Source organism: Salmo salar, chromosome 11 (assembly GCF_965601325.2).
Source record: "Salmo salar chromosome 11, fSalSal1, whole genome shotgun sequence".
In the NCBI taxonomy this organism is placed as follows: domain Eukaryota; kingdom Metazoa; phylum Chordata; class Actinopteri; order Salmoniformes; family Salmonidae; genus Salmo; species Salmo salar.
The window spans coordinates 116,255,513-116,273,329 of NC_138301.1; the positions used below are offsets into that span (position 1 = coordinate 116,255,513).

A 17,817-nucleotide genomic window follows, 5' to 3' on the forward strand; every position below is an offset into this window, starting at 1 on the left:
TCTGGAGACATGCTTGGCCAGTCCATCACCTTTACCCTCAGCTTCTTTAGCAAGGCAGTGGTCGTCTTGGAGGTGTGTTTGGGGTCGTTATCATGTTGGAATACTGCCCTGCGGCCCAGTCTCCGGAGGGAGGGGATCATGCTCTGCTTCAGTATGTCACAGTACATGTTGGCATTCATGGTTCCCTCAATGAACTGTAGCTCCCCAGTGCCGGCAGCACTCATGCAAATGTACACTGTTATACAAGCTGTACACTCACTACTTTACATTGTAGCAAAGTGTCATTTCTTCAGTGTTGTCACATGAAAAGATATACTCAGATATTAAAAAATGTGAGGGGTGTACTCACTTTTGTGAGGTACTGTATATCCATTTTCAAAAATGATAGTTATTTGTATAAATAACTTATGAAAGAGATTGTCGTGTTTTTCCCCTCATCTAGTCATGGCATGGGGTTGTTAAAAGACTTGCCTAGTTAAAGAAAGGTTAAATAAAAGTTTGTAGAGTTCTTCAAAGAACCCCCTGTACAGTATATGGTTCTACACAGAGCCCTCTATGAAACGGTATGTTATTTATATTTCTGTGTAGCATAAAATGAATCAACCAATCAATGTACATGCAAAAACACAGCTATTACAGTTAAACAAACAATTGTGAAAATCTCCCTTCAATAGAGCATGCTGGGAAATATTATATATGGTTCTATGTAGAACCCTTCTTGCCTTCCAAAGAATCATCAAAGAACCCTTTCTTCCAAAAACAGTTCTTAAGATGTTAAAGGTTCTAGGTAGAACCCTTAGCCTTACTAAGAACCCGTGTCTTCCAAAAAGTGTTTTTCTGATCAAAACAGTTCTTTTTAGAACCCTAAAAAAACTTTTGGAACCCTTTTTTCTAAGAGAGTATGTTAAATATACAGCAAACAAACATTCAATTCCAACTAAACAATGATTACATAGTGTTTGGAACCAAACCAATTGTAATACACATCTAACATCTATGAATAAAACATCTGAGGACAGTAATATTTGACACACAATGCCCATAAGCATGAATTTCTTATGAAAAAACACAAATGTGAGAAATTGGTGGATATAGTGTTTTGGAAATCTAATTCAATAAATTAATAGATCAATAAATGAATTCATAAATGAATCGATAAACATATTAACCAATCAACCCTGTACCTACCTCTGTTGCGGTTCCATACATGAGCATTGTGCAGGTCTCTCTTGTGGAACCCAACCATCTTCCCATTCACCCTGAAGTAGTCGTCTGTGCTGAAGGCTTCTCCAGACCCATACATCTCCACGATCTCACTGTAGACACACACACTCACACTCAACATCTACTCAGACAGAACACATACACAGCTTGCATAGAGAAGGGGTGTGTGTGTGTGTGTGTGTGTGTGTGTGTGTGTGTGTGTGTGTGTGTGTGTGTGTGTGTGTGTGTGTGTGTGTGTGTGTGTGTGTGTGTGTGTGTGTGTGTGTGTGTGTGTGTCTGAAATATAGCCATAACACTTCCACAACCCAAGGATGGAAGAGTCTAGAAAGACCATGCCAATAGAAAGGTTTCGTTTTTGCTCTTACAGTTTGAATGTCTATATGATTGTATTAGGGTTGAATATTTTCCTGGTATTTTACAAATGTGCCATTCCGAGAAGAAATCACTTTTCTCCCGGTAACCCGGTTTTCCCGCCAAACCCAGAAGTGTCATTCAAAAGCATTATAAAGCATATAAATCGGCCTACTGTGTATGTCTGGATTTGATTAGAGCTTTGTCTGAAAATTCAAACCTGATGCTACCTGACTCTGATGAGCCTACATTAAATACATATAATGAGCAATTTATTAAATACATTTAATGAGCCCTACATTAAATACATATAATAAGCCCTACATTAAATACATTTTATGAGCCCTACATTAAATACATGTCACACTCTGACCTAGGAGAGCTGTGTTTTCTCTGTTTAGCTAGGCCAGGGTGTGATAGGTGGGTGGCCATTCTATGTTTTATTTTCTATGTTTTGGCCGGGTATGGTTTCCAATCAGAGGCAGGTGTTTATCGTTGTCTCTGATTGGAAGCCATACTTAGGCAGCCTGTTTTTCCTTTGTTCTTTGTGGGTAGTTGTTTTCCGTTTAGTTGTGAGTACCTGACGGAACTGTCTGCTGTCAATTTTTGTTTAATTTGTAAGTGTTCATTATTTTTTTCATTAAAATTCAAGATGAACATATTCCACGCTGCACCTTGGTCTACTCATTTCGACAGGTGTGACTATACATTATCCAACAGGCTACATACATGATATAGGCTACTGCACATTATGCATGACAGAAAAACATAAAAGCCCATAGATATAGCTATAAAAATGCTATCTTGGGTAAATAAATGAAACTAGCTCCAGTATGCTAATCTTTTTGAGTGTGAACTATATTTCTGTACCGTATTGTATTATACTGTATTTAAGCAATAAGGCACGAGGGGGTGTGGTATATGGCCAATATACCACGGCTAAGGGCTGTTCTTAGTCAAGACGCAACGCTGAGTGCCTGGATACTGCCCTTAGCCGTGGTATATTGGCCATATACCACAAACCTCCAAGGTGCCTTATTGTTATTATAAACTGGTTACCAACTTAATTAGAGCAGTAAAAATACTTGTTTTGTTATACCCGTGGTATACAGTCTGATATCCAGGCTGTATCACATCAGGCCGTGATTGGGAGTCCCATAGGGCGGCGCACAATTGGCCCATCGTCGTCCAGGTTTGGCCAGGGTAGGCTGTCATTGTAAATAAGAATTTGTTCTTAATTGACTTGCCTAGTTAAATAAAGAAATATATATATATATATATATATATATATATATATATATATATATATATATATACACCACGGCTGTCAGCCAATCAGCATTCAGGGCTCGAACCACCCAGTTTATAATACTGTATATAGACTGGAATTACGCACATCGTTCAAACCATGATAAAGCAGGGAGAGAACATAAATAACTGCTATAGCCTACCATTCGCTCTTCTTTCAAACTACCCGTGAATTCTATTGGCTGCTACAGTGGCCCCCCACAAACTAGAATCAGGACACCCACTCCGACAAGGTTAATTGACCCACACTCCCACACGGTGGCATGATATCATTGACCTGACGTGCAAATGAGAGATAAAAACTGATCGCGCAAATGTCCATTCCGAAAAAATATATATATATACATTTTTGTGCGTGCGTCCCGTGCCGCCCCGGCAAGATGCCGCCCTGGGCGTCTGCCCATGTCGCCTATACCTAAATCCACCACCGGGGTGCAGTATTTCACATTCAGCAAACAAGAGCTTGGGTCCCTCTTCAAATAGTCTATTGGTATCAGAAATGCTTTAAAAAATGATGTCCAGCAAACTATTCCAGTCTAGCTTTTCCTAAATTGGACTCCAAGAGCTAAGGACACTTTTTTAAGGAGAGAGGCCAGGAAAGAAGGAGAGAGGCCAGGAGAGGCACAGGTGCATGCACATTGTGCAAGATACAGGCTATAAGTTAGAAGCTTATTATATACATAACCCATCATTCATTGTCTAAATTTAAGGCCAATACTGCATTGACTGTATTACCTGAAAGAGGTAGACTATAGGACATCTATATATATGGCTATAGGACATCTATATATACTGCTCAAAAAAATAAAGGGAACACTTAAACAACACATCCTAGCAGCAACAGTTGCAAACAAGAGTTTCTATTGAACAAATGCAGGCATGTTTATCCCTGTTTCGTTTAAGAAATGTTTTTCAACCAAATCGGCGGAATGATCACGGGTAAACACAGTTCCCTTTCGTTAGCAGCCACGTTGTATTCCTTCTCGTACCTATGCGCTCTCCTCCTCTCACTTTTTCCCTTCATTTGGGGACTTCAATTCACAACACATCAGCTGTATGTGACCAGGTGAAAAAACCTTTAAAAGCAAAACCATATCATAACCACTACACATGGCCTACATCATTGTCACCATATTAGCTAACGATGGCAGGCCCAACTGCCTGTAAACACAGTCCAGTTCAAAGTGAATGATGACAGGCCCATGTGGCAAATGGCTTATTTGCATAAAGGCCTACTGTAGCTCTGATTGGCTATGGCGCACCGGTCTGCATAGACGCTAGTCCTGGATGAGATAGTTGTTTTTATTAGGTTTTATTGTCTGCAATGTCTATTAATTGTCAAAATGCATGGCCGCTTTCCCACTCTATATTGCTAGAGAATTTTCAGAAATGCCTTACTCTATGTAATTCCCATACATTCTAAGAATTTATGAAAACATGAAAATGACCAAATCTAAGTGCTTGCTTGTCAAAAAATGTTTAAAAAAAATATTCTTCCTAGGGTTGTATATGAACAGATTTGAATAAGATTTCATGTTGTTAAAACGGTGTCAGTTCCACTTGAATAAAACTGGTCCCTGGGGAGGACTGTACAGGGGGCCTCATTTATTAATCATGCCTGGGCACAAATATGTGCGTAAACCATGTGTGGGATCATGTCTACGCAAAGTGTGAGATTTATCAATATGAACGTTTGCTTGAGAGTGTGTGTAAATTTACGCAGTGCCTTGACCATGCGCACGCACAATGCCAAGTGGTGGAATAAATGGTGGGAACTGCTTGTCAAATTTAGAATGGGGAAAATATGTGTTGAAAATGTGTGAAATTGTGAGAGTAGTCATATAATCATGTTTCTATTGTGAATTCATGATATGACATATATCATATATATATATATATATATATATATATTATATATCATATAATTTGATCACATCAGTGCATTTGTTATGATAATCATCCATATAAAGTACAGTAATTTGTTAAATTAAAGGCACGTGTGAAATACTATAAAAGACTGAGATAATGGGAAATCGAATGAGAGATGGCTGATCTTGCTATTTGAACATTTGCCACACAGACACGCGTTTTTATAGGTGGGGTTTTTGCAGAAAGTACAGATTGGCTCATCAGATATTGTTTCCCAAAACCAATTTTACAGGATTTTTGAGAAGATTTAAGATCTACATCCAAGTGCTATCCACCCTCGGGTTTTTTTTGGCAACGGGCACTTTTGAGCGGGACCTTAACGATCTGTATCTCACAGCCCTCAATGAGCCAATGTTTTGGATGCAATCATCAGCAAAAAGACGCTGCTGAATGTGGTGGCAATGTGGCCAAGCGGAACACACTGCAGGAGGAAGCTGTTGAGGATGAATGGGTGTTGAGTGTTGCCTACTCATTTGAAGTATATTTGCCATTGCTAAAGCAACTTGAATTGTCCTAATGGTCCTCTCTTTGTAGCTATGTTTTTATTTTTACTGGTAAAGCCACAACTGAGGGAGCCAAATAAAACATTTTTATTGTACTCAACCTCTGACACTAGCACGACCTATTTCAGTCAAAAAATATATCATTCGTAGTTTTTTTTTTGGTTGCGCCGTTTTATTTAATTATGGCGTTGTATATTCCCAACGGGCTTTAAAGGGATGATTTGAAACATATATGGTTCATTAGGGGCGTTTCTAAATGCAAGTAGGCAAGGTCATGAACGAGCACTGAGGCTGAGAACAATTGGTATTTATCAATAGTTATCTCCTACAGTGGTGGAACAAATACCCAATTGTCATACTTGAATAAAAGTAAAGATACCTTAACAGAAAATGACTCATGTAAAAGTGAAAGTCACCCAGTAAAATACCACTTGAGTAAAAGTAAAAAAATATGTTTTTAAAGTTTTTAAATTATACTATATCTATCAAAAGTAAATGTAATTTAAAAAAAATACACTTTCATATCAAAATGAAAAGTAAAAGTATGAATAATTAAAAATTCCTTATATTAAGCAAACCAGATGGTGTGATTTTCTTGTTTTTTAAATTTACGGATAACCAGGGGCACACTCCAACACTCAGACATCATTTACAAATGTATTTCTGTTTAGTGAGTCCACCAAATCAGAGGCAGTAGGGATGACTAGGGATGTTCTCTTGATAAGTGTGTGAATTGGACCATTTTCCTGTCCTTTTAAGAATTCATAATGTAACGAGTACTTTTGGGTGTCCGGGAAAATGTATGGAGTAGAAAGTACATTATTTTCTTTAGGAATGTTTGGGAGTAAAAGTAAAAGTTGTACAAAATATAAATAGTAAAGTACACATACCCCCAACAGATACACCCAAAAACGACTTAAGTAGTACTTTAAAGTAGTTTTACTTTACACACCACTGATCTCCTACCGGTGTGTGTATGATGCTCGTAGGATTGTTTGACAAATCACACTTTTTCTATGTGTACGAACATTCTAATTTCCGTTCATAAGTAGTATTTTAGAATAGTTTATGCGCAGTATTGTTAAATGAGGCTACAGGTCCTTTACACAGACACACAGACAACATCTATGACTCCAGGACACCTACATCACCCGATGTCACAGGAAGGCCAAAAAGATAATCAAGGACAACAACCACCCGAGCCACTGCCTGTTCATCACGCTATCATCCGTAGTCATCTATCATTTGATTTGATTTGGTCAATAGAACCAACAGCCTACACACTAGCTAGATGATAGATGACTTTATTAGTCACATGGATATTTCAGGGTACAGTGAAAGGCTTAAACTCCAAGCTCCAATAGGGGGAGCAGCAGGGGGGAAGAGAGAAGTGAATGAAACAATAATATATCCACTAGAAGTCAGGTGTGTTAGCTGGGGCTGGGCAGGCCTGGGCAACTCCAGTCCTTGGGGGCCTGATTGGTGTCACAGTATTGCCCCAGCTAACACACCTGACTCCAATAACCACCTAATCATGATCTTCAGTTTAGAATGACATTAGTTTAAATCAGGTGTGTTTGCTAGGGATGGGAGGAAAGTGTGACACCCATCAGGCCCCTGAGGACTGGAATTACCCAGGCCTAATACAGCCTTAGTCACTAACTCTTCATTGTTTTGCCTACGTTTACTGATACCGGCCATATTCAGCTGGTGTTGCGTGTTCGTAAATCCATCAGTTATTCTGCTCTCTGGCACACAGGGTCGAGACAAGAGTGCTCTGAAATCAGAGTAGATAGCCAGAGTGAATTTACGAATGCAAGAGATGTGCTAACTGGATAACAGTTGTTCAAGTTCAGCATGATAGCAAAGCAATTCAAATGTTTTTCTAGCTAACAAAATGACACCTGAATCTATCTAGCTCAGCGGTGGGCAAACTTTTTGGCTCGAGGGCCAAATTGGGATTTAGAAATTCTACGGAGGGACGCATTTTTGGAGGAACCAATTGTTTGTTAAAATTAATTTGCAGAGGCCTCCCGAGTGGTGCATCGCAGTGCTTGAGGTGTCACTACAGACCTGTGTTCGATCCCAGACTGGGTCACAGCTGGCCATGACTGGGAGACCCATGAGGCAGCGCACAATTGGCCCAGTGTCGTCCGCGCTCTTTCCTTGTCCCATCGCGCTCTAGCAATTCCTGTGGCAGGCCGGGCGCATGCACGCTGACACGGTCGCCAGGTGTACGGTGTTTCCTCTGACACATTGGTGCGGCTGGCTTCCGGGTTAAGCGAGCATTGTGTCAAGAAGCAGAGCGGCTTGTCTGGGTCGTGTTTCAGAGGACACGCAGCTCTCGACCTTCGCTTCTCCCGAGTCCATACGTTAGTTGTGGCGATGACACAAGACTGTAACTACCAATTGGATACCACGAAATTGGGGAGAAAAAAGGGGTAAAAAAATTATACAATAATAATACTTTTTTTTAAACTTTTTTTTTTATTGTCTTTTTTTTAATGTCTCGAAGCCGGATTGAAGTGCCCGGTGGGCTGGAAACGGCTCGTGGGCCATACGTTGCCCAAACTTGATCTAGCTGTAGCCACCAAAAAACGATGAGGGGAAAAAGTCGGTCATTCACCCACTCCTCCAATGACATGTCATCCTCCCAGCAGTTAGCTAGCTAACGTTAGGCTCTGTGTTTTTAGCTTGCTAAATAAAGACCTACATAAATATATCTGCTAGCCTAATAGCCATGTTATGACTGACTTGTGATCATTGCTGTTGCTAAAATATTTTTGGGACTACCAAGAAATGTATTGATGAATTACAGTACCAGTCAAACGTTTGGACACACCTCCTCATTCAAGGGTTTTTCTTTATTTGTACTATTTTCTACATTGTAGAATAATAGTGAAGACATCAAAACTATGAAATAGCACATATGGAATCATGTAGTAACCAAAAAAGTGTTAAATAAATCCAAATATATTCTAGATTATAGATTCTTCAAAGTACCCACTGTTTGCCTTGATGACAGCTTTGCACAATCTTGGCATTCTTTGGTCACTGCATGATGAATCATCAACGCTCAGGGTGGCGACCAACAGCCCATCTCATTATTTACACCTATCATCTCATCATGGTCACTTATTTTTGCTGCAGCATAGCCTATGCTACAGTAATATAAAGATAGAATGCACGTCTGTCACGTCCTGACCAGTAAAGGGGATTATTTGTTATTGTAGTTTGGTCAGGGCGTGGCAGGGGGTGTTTGTTTTATGTGTTTCAGGGTTTTTGGTTTATGTTCTATGTTAGTATATTTCTATGTTTATTCTAGTATGTCTATTTCTATGTTTAAGTTTCTTGGGTTGACCTTCAATTGGAGGCAGCTGTTCCTCGTTGCCTCTAATTGAAGGTAACTTTTAAGTAGGGGTGTTTTTTCCTGTGTTTTGTGGGTGGTTGTTTCCTGTTTTGTGTATGTTGCACCTGACGGGACTGTTTACGGTCGTTTTGTTGTTTTGTTATTTGAGAGTTAAATAAAAGTAAATATGAGCACGTCACACGCCACGTCTTGGTCCCCATTAGACGACCCACGTTACAGCGTCTAATTTATACATCTCCATCTGGCTTTCGGGGGTCACTGTATTTTTTAATTGTAAAGATTTTTTTTTTAAATTGCAGCTGCAGAGGTTTAAAACACTCCTGTATTGTTGCTTTAAATCAGTGGACGAGTGAGCACTCTCTCACAGTATTTCTCTCTCGCCATCAACTCCATTCAAATTGCATCCAAAATAAATAATCCTTTTCAATGTTGATATATAGGCCTATATATAGATGTCCTTGCCTGCCTCTTTCAGGTAATACATTCAATGTAGTATTATCCTTATATTTAGCTAATTAATGATGGGTTATGCATAATAAGCTTCTAATTTACAGCCTCTGTCACTTGCGCAATACACACGCACCTGTGCTCTGCTGGCCTCTCTCCTTCTCTGCTGGCCTCTCTCCTTCTCTCCTGGCCTCTCTCCTTCTTTCCTGGCCTCTCTCCTTAAAAAAGGCTCCTTAGCTCTTGGAGTCCAATTTAGGAAAAGCTAGACTGGAATAGTTTGCTGGACATTATTTTTTGACGCATTTCTTATACCAATGGACAATTTAGAGACCGATGCAAGCTTCATTGTAATCAGAGGGCTGATATAAATACTATGCATGTCAGTCTCTCTTGGCTAAGAGTTGTGTGGTCCCGCTCAGTTGGTAGAGCATGGTGTTTGCAACGCCAGGGTTGTGGGTTCGATTCCCACGGGGGACCAGTATGGAGAAAAAAATGTATGAAATGTATGCATTCACTACTGTAAGTCGCTCTGGATAAGAGCGTCTGCTAAATGACTAAAATGTAAAATGAGATACTGACCACATCACTTTTTATTTTTACAAGAAACATTAATGTGTTGAAAATCCCAAATTGTTTGCATAGTCAATTTACACACAGCTCTGACACACACACTTACCCCACCAGACATGCCACCAGGGGTCTTTTCACAGTCCCCAAATCCAGAACAAATTCAAGAAAGCTTACAGTATTATATAGAGCCGTTATTGCAACGAACCTGGTTCCATCTCATATTGCTCAAATGAACAGCAAACCTGGTTTTAAAAAACAGATGAAGCAACAATAAATATCAAAATACCAAAAAATACTAAGCTCTTGTTTGCTGAATGTTAAATACAGCAGCCAATAGAACTCACAGGTAGTTTGAAAGAAGAGTGAACGGTAGGCTACAGCAGTTATTTATTCAGACCCATAACCATTTAATCTTCGTGAATGCGCGTCTAATTTATAGAGAAGTGAAAGCCTTCTCCATCGAATTATAGTCCTATATTATTCAAGCATGTCATAAGAAGGATGAAGATAAGGACAACAAACCTTATTTCATTTAACTGTTGAAAGCAAGGAAGGAATGAGGCAACACTAGAGAGAGAAAGAGGAGGTAGCCTAATAACAGGGGAAATATTATTTCAAAATATATATATATTCGGTAGCCTATACTTCTAACTTTGTAGGCCGCATGTGCTGCAACATAATCGCATGTTCTCTTCCTGCTTTATCATAGTTTGAATGAGGTGCATAATTCCAGTCCTTATAATACAGTATAATACAATACAGTACTAATACAGTTTATACTCAAAAAGATTAGCCTAGCGAAGCTTGTTTCATTTATTTACACAAGAGAGCATAGCTACATCTATGTGCTTTTATGTTTTTTTCTGTGGTGCGTAATGTTTTGTCGGGAAATACCGGGTTACGCGGGAGAAAAGTGATTTCTTCTCAGGATTTGTAAAATACTAATATTTAACCCTTGTAGCCATGTCCGAATACATATACTTGCGTCCTAAATAGTTGGCCATTTGAGTATCCCAAAAAAAAAAAAGTTTTACAGTAGGCTATGTGACATTTCGAAAATGTTGTATACTTTAAATGCCAAAATGTCATACCCATTTCGGTTTTGACAACAGCTGATAATCAGATATGGGAATATGCTATCGAAATTAACCAGTAACACAAAAACACAGCAATTGCGCATGAAGCATTCTAAGTATGCCACAATAGAAGGTTTTATAGTAGCCTAGGGTTTAATTGCAGGATGTTATACTCATTTCGGCTCTTCATCTGTAAATGTATAGTAGAATTCGATGAACACTTTTCCACGGTGCATTGGAAGAGGTGGGCTGAAAGTGATAGGCCCTAGTTCTATTTCAAGTAGCCAAATAACACAACAAGGCTACTGAATTGGGAAGATGCCAAAGCTTCTGCGGTGGTGTTCTAATGTAGGCCAATGAGTTGTTTTCTCCTTAAAATTCTAAGGAGTATTGCATTGTAGGCTACATCTTTGAAAACACATTTGTTTTTGTGTTTTTTAATTTGTGTTTTTTTTTTACATTTTACAAATACATGTAAAGCTGATCAATAGGCTACATCAATACTGGTGTCTAAAGACAATTTTCCCCTCGGGGACAGTTCATCTTATCCTATCCGATCCTATATTTAAGAATAATTTACAGAAGTTATATCAATGTAGTCTGTGCTATAAATTATGAACCAAACTATCCTGTACAAGTTTTACATTTGACCAAATCCGACAAGAATATGCTAATCAAGGATAGGATGGAGAACAATTCACAGTGCATATTTTAAACTATTTATTTTGATAACGGTACATCTAATTGTTTATTTTAGCAATGTATTTATTATCATCAAGAAAAACGACATTTTTTATCCTCCTGATGCGATATAAAAAAAAGTTTACCTTGCCCGAGCTGTCTTTCCTGATCCGGGGAGTCCTCTGAGAATTATGATATGCCTTGTCCTCTTTCTCCCCATTTTCAGTTCGTTCACCGTTACAACTACTTTATATGAATCCTTTAACCAATTGATTCCACCTTTCTGATGGTAACACCGTTGAGTGGTCGAGAGCGCCAACGTCTGTCTGTATGGTAACGTCTTCTAGAATAGCCTACTGATCACCCACTAGTTGCCTACCGACCCAACTGCAGGAAACGACGGGACTTTCCTGTCACGTCAGGCGTTGCACCAGCGATTCATTACATGATGATGATGTTGATGATGATGATTGACAGTTTTAGATGTATGAGGTTAAGGAAAAACAGTATTTCAAAGGTTGATTTGATTTTGGGAACATATCATAATAAAATGCCTCAATAACAACATGTTAGGCTAAATGTAGCCTAAATGGAAAACAAATAAGTAAAGACAGCCTGAACTCAAAGCTTTACACATTCACTTAAGCCTTATTGTTAAAAAACAACAACATTACAAGCCTATATATTTTTGTTACATAGCCTTTTTTTTACGTCAATAAATACAATTTGATTTCAATTGGAGAGGTTTTCAGATGCTTTGGGGAGCTGGGCAGCGACTCTTTAAAACTGTAATTTTAATAAAAAAGCAAAGAAAAATGAGTTGTTTACTCAAAAGAGAAGAGTTGTGTGGTCCCGCATGTCTTCATCACTAGACGTTCCATTCCTCTTCGCTTTGCTCCCAGCGGTTTATGGTGTATAGCTGTCATAAAGTATTGTACTTCCCAGATGTTGTCAGTTTAAGCATAAAGGCCACATAACAGTCATTCTGATTCACATGTAAAATCGCCTTTTAAGTAACTAAGATATCTCCCATAATATTGGTTGTTGTCACGTCCTGACCCTGGTATGAGGTTATTTTTGCCTAGTAGATTGGTCAGGGCGTGACAGGGGGGGTGTTTTGTCTATGTGTTTTGGGTTTTCTGTTTATAGGTGGGGTTTTTCTAGTATTCTATTTCTATGTTCCGTTTTCCATGTTTCGGCCGGGTGTGGTTTCCAATCAGAGGCAGGTGTCTTTCGTTGTCTCTGATTGGAAGCCATACTTATGCAGCCTGTTTTTCCTTTGGGGTTTGTGGGTGGTTGTTTTCTGTTCACTTGACGGAACTGTTGTCGGTCATTTTTGTTGTTTTGTGAAAGTGTATTCATTAAATGTAAATATGAGCACTATACCCGCTGCGCCTTGGTCTCCATTCGACGACTCTTATGACAGTTGTAGATAGAAATGCTCAAAATGACTTTTTCTCTCATGGCTAGCTAATAGGAAATGTGAAAGGACAGGCTGAGTGTGCGGGGAGCTTACACCGCATTTGGAAAGTATTCAGACTCCTTCTTGTCCTTTCCCACATTTTATTACATTACAGCCTTATTCTAAAATTGATTACATATGTTTTTCTCCTTCATCGATCTACACACAATACCGCATTATGACAAAGCAAAAAAATTATTGTTATTTTTTGCATATGTTCTAAAACTAAACAACTGAAATTGTGCTCAGGTGCATCCTGTTTCCATTGCATCCTGTTTCTACAACTTGATTGAAGTCCACCTGGGGTAAATTCAATTCATTGGACATGATTTGAAAAGGCACACACACCGGTTGGCAGTGCATGTCAGAGCAAAAACCAAGCCATGAGGTCGAAGGAATGGTCGGTAGAGCCCCGAGACAGGATTGTGTCGAGGCACAGATCTGAGGAAGGGTACCAAAAAATGTCTGCAGCATTGAAGTTCCCCAAGAACACAGTGGCCTCCATCATTCTTAAATGGAAGAGGTATGGAACCACCAAGACTGCTACACAAAGTGTGGCATGACTATGAAAATTACAGTATTCTCAATCAGGGGAGGATGGAGAAAAAGCTGACCATTTTTTTTAAAGGTCAGGAAGTTCTGACAGAAGAACAAACACAACAATCAATCTGTGTTTTCTTCCTTAATTAGATGTGATGTGAAATTATGTTCATCCCACCATGTCACAACAGCAGGTTCAGTCAGCACCCTATTGCTCTTGTCACTGCATGGCAGGACACAATCATCCGTGCTGTTATTACTCTCCCCACTGAACAACTGACAGGCCAAGAGCACATCCAAGTAGAAAACTATTATTGCTCTCCCCACTGTACAGCTGACAGGCCAATTGGCATATACATTTCTCTTATTGAATTTTCACGTGTGTGAGAATATTGGAAATTTAATTAAAGCCTGTTGGATGACAACTTGTATTTAACCAGGAAAGAAGAATTTATAACTGACTTTTTCCTGCTTAACATAGGTACAGCAGATCCCCCTTATTGCATGGGACACTTTTAAATGTGCCTTTAGAGGACATGCAATACAGTACTCATCTTCAAAAAAAAACAATATAGGTAAAAAGACTCCATACTAACAAAGGAAATAGAAGCTCTATCGGAACAGATAGATAGTAATAAAAACTGTATCATAGAGGCTCAGAATACGTTAGAGGAAAAACAAAAAGAAATGGGGGAAATTACTCAAGAAAGATCAAGTGTAATATATTATAAAAAATAAATCAAACTGGATGGATTATGGGGGAAAATGCTATTTTTTTTTACATTTTCAAGATAGAAATGCTACCAAAAATAATTTTCTGAAACTTGTCACAAATGACAGCGTCGCCAATGATTTACCAAACAATATTTTGAAAGAGGGAGCAAAGTACTTTAAGCATATGTTTTCATTTCAGTCTCTTCCATCTCCACTAACCAAAGTTAATTGGAAGGATTTTTTCACTATAAAAATTGTAACATTAACAGACTCATGTGAAGGCAAAATTACATAGGAGGAACTTCTTGATTAAATTAAAGCCTTTAATTCCGCGAAAACTCCGGGGCAGGATGGCATACCAGTTGAGGTATACCAAACATTTGTTTATGTACTCAGAAGACTGTTATTAGCATGTTTTAACCACTCCTTTAAAAATGGTAGATTATCAGATACTCAACAATAAGGTCTGATGTCATTACTACTGAAACAGGACCCAAGTGTAAATATAAAGAACCAGTCTATTTTAAACACAAACAAAATGGAGGCCCCTTAAACTTCCGTGTCGTAATAGAATCATTCTAGCAAAGTGCATAGCGCTTAGAATTAAAAAGGTATTGTCTTTTATTATTCATCATAAACAGACAGGTTTTTTGCATGGATGATACATTAGAGATAATATAATACAAGTACTGGAAACAATAGAACACTATAAAAAATCTGGGAAACCAGGCCTGGTATTCAGCTTTTCAAAGCTGACTTTGAAAAGGCTTTTGATAAAGTACGACTGGAGTTTATATATACATGCCTGGAATATTTCAATTTTGGAGAATCTCTTATAAAATGTGTTAAAGTTATGTATAGTAACCCTAGGTGTAAAATAGTAAATAATGGCTACTTCTCAGAAAGTTTTAAACTGTCAAGAGGAGTAAAACAAAGTTGTCCACTATCGGCATATCTATTTATTATGGCCATTGAAATGTTAGCTGTTAAAATCAGATCCAACACTACTATCAAGGGGTTAGTTTATCCAGGACTTAAAAACATAAGTGTCATTGTATGCTGATGATTCATGTTTTCTTTTAAATCCACAATTTGGATTCCTCCACAGCCTCATAGATGATCTAGATACTTGTTCTAACCTCTCTGGATTAAAACCGAATTATGATTCGTTTACTATATTATGTATTGCATCACAATTATTTTTTATTTTTACATTACTGTGTGGTTTACCAATAAAATGGTCTGACGGTGACATACTTGGTATTCATATCCCGAAAGAAAGAAATTATCTCATTACAATACATTTTAATAGAAAGTTAGAAAAAATAAGATAAGATTTGGCTATCGTGGAAAGGGAAATACTTGTCTATTTGTGGAAAAATCATCCTGGTTAACTCTTTAGTCATATCCCAGTTTACCCTGATTTAACTCTTTAGTCATTTCCCAGTTTACCTATTTGCTTATGGCCTTGCCTACACCTAGCGACATTGCATTTTCTTTGGAACAGCAAGCTAGACAAAATTAAACAGGCCTATTTAAATAATGAATATGAATTTGGATGGCAGAAGTTATTAAATATTAAAGCATTAGACCTCTCACTAAAGTCTTCAGTCATACAAAAGTTATACTTAAATCCGAACTGGTTCTCTAGCCTCTTACATCTAGACGTTCCGCTAGCGGAACACCTGCTCCAATATCCAATGATAGGCGTGACGTGAATTACAAATTCCTCAAAAAACCCAAAACTTCAATTTTTCAAACATATGACTATTTTACACCATTTTAAAGACAAGACTCTCCTTTATCTAACCACACTGTCCGATTTCAAAAAGGCTTTACAGCGAAAGCAAAACATTAGATTATGTCAGCAGAGTACCCAGCCAGAAATAATCAGACACCCATTTTTCAAGCTAGCATATAATGTCACAAAAAACAAAACCACAGCTAAATGCAGCACTAACCTTTGATGATCTTCATCAGATGACACGCCTAGGACATTATGTTATACAATACATGCATGTTTTGTTCAATCAAGTTCATATTTATGTCAAAAACAGCTTTTTACATTAGCATGTGACGTTCAGAACTAGCATTCCCACCGAACACTTCCGGTGAATTTACTAAATTACTCACGATAAACGTTCACAAAAAACATAACAATTATTTTAAGAATTATAGATACAGAACTCGTTTGTGCAATCGAGGTGTCCGATTTAAAAATAGCTTTTCGGTGAAAGCACATTTTGCAATATTCTGAGTAGATAGCCCAGCCATCACGGCTAGCTATTTAGACACCCACCAAGTTTGACCCTCACCAAAGTCTGATTTACTATTAGAAAAGTTTGATTACCTTTGGTGTTCTTCGTCAGAATGCACTCCCAGGACTGCTACTTCAATAACAAATGTTGGTTTGGTTCAAAATAATCCATAGTTATGTTTTGTTAGTGCGTTCAAGACACTATCCAAGGGTGACGAAGGGTTACGCGCCCGACGCGTTTCGTGACAAAACATTTCTAAATATTCCATTACCGTACTTCGAAGCATGTCAACCGCTGTTTAAAATCTATTTTTATGCCATTTTTCTCGTAAAAAAGCTATAATATTCTGACCGGGAGTGGTTGTTTTCGTTCAAAGAGAGAGAAAGTAAACATGGAGTCGACTCGTGCACGAGCCTCAGTCTCATAGTACTCTGACCGGCCACTATCCAAACGCGCTAATGTTTTTCAGCCAGGGCCTGCAAAGCCACGATTCAGCTTTTTGCCGCCTTCTGAGAGCCCATGGGAGCCGTAGGAAGTGTCACGTTACAGCAGACATCCCCTGTTTTGGATAGAGATAATCAAGAAGGCCAAGAAATGGTCAGACAGGGTACTTCCTGTACAGAATCTTCTCAGGTTTTGGCCTGCCAAATGAGTTCTGTTATACTCACAGACACCATTCAAACAGTTTTAGAAACTTTGGAGTGTTTCCTATCCAAAGCTAATAATTATATGCATATTCTAGTTTCTGGGCAGGAATAATAATCAGATTAAATCGGGCACGTTTTTTATCCGGCCGTGAAAATACTGCCCCCTATCCATAACAGGCTAGCAGATTAGTAAGAATGTCTCAACCCATGTTCAAGAATGGCCTTTTTCTCTTTATTCAGAGTACAACCTCTCACTTTTAGTTATTTGAAAATGAAATAATCTCCAAAATATAGCTATTTTTAAGATAAACCATAGAAAATGATTTGCAATTTCAGTTTAATCCACCAGAAAAGACACAACAAATAGTACAACAAATATTATGGTTAAACTCAAATATGCTAATTAATAAAAAACGACTTATGTTTTTAGATAAAAAAATGTAAACGGTATAATCTTTCTTAATGATATCATAAATAGGACTGGTGGAGTTATGTGACACATGCAGCTAACAAAAATATATGGAAATGTCTGCTCTACGCGAACCTACAGTACAAAATACTAATTGCAGCATTACCACAAAAGAAATAGAGGCAAGTGAAAGGGGGAGAAAGTAAGTAACGTGTCTGCCGGGCCTGCATTAAAGACCAAAATTGGTTAAAGAAAATTGTGATAAATAAAACAGTATACCAGTTTAATTTAAGGACCAAAATATTAACAGCTGTGCCATGTAGATTTC

General features: G+C 38.2%; 1 protein-coding gene across 1 annotated transcript in view; it reads right to left on the reverse strand.

The window, feature by feature from the left end:
• Positions 1–11,857, reverse strand: part of LOC106563833 (NEDD4 binding protein 2 like 1) — a 14,435-nt gene extending 2,578 nt beyond the window's left edge. Inside the window, exons 1-2 of the mRNA XM_014129730.3 lie at positions 11,606–11,857; positions 1,189–1,316 (exon numbers count right to left, since the gene is read on the reverse strand). Of these exons, the coding sequence (XP_013985205.2) occupies positions 1,189–1,316; positions 11,606–11,679 (202 nt within the window). The 5' untranslated portion in view covers positions 11,680–11,857. The remainder of the gene's footprint in view (positions 1–1,188; positions 1,317–11,605) is intronic.
• Between the last annotated feature and the right edge of the window lie 5,960 nt (positions 11,858–17,817).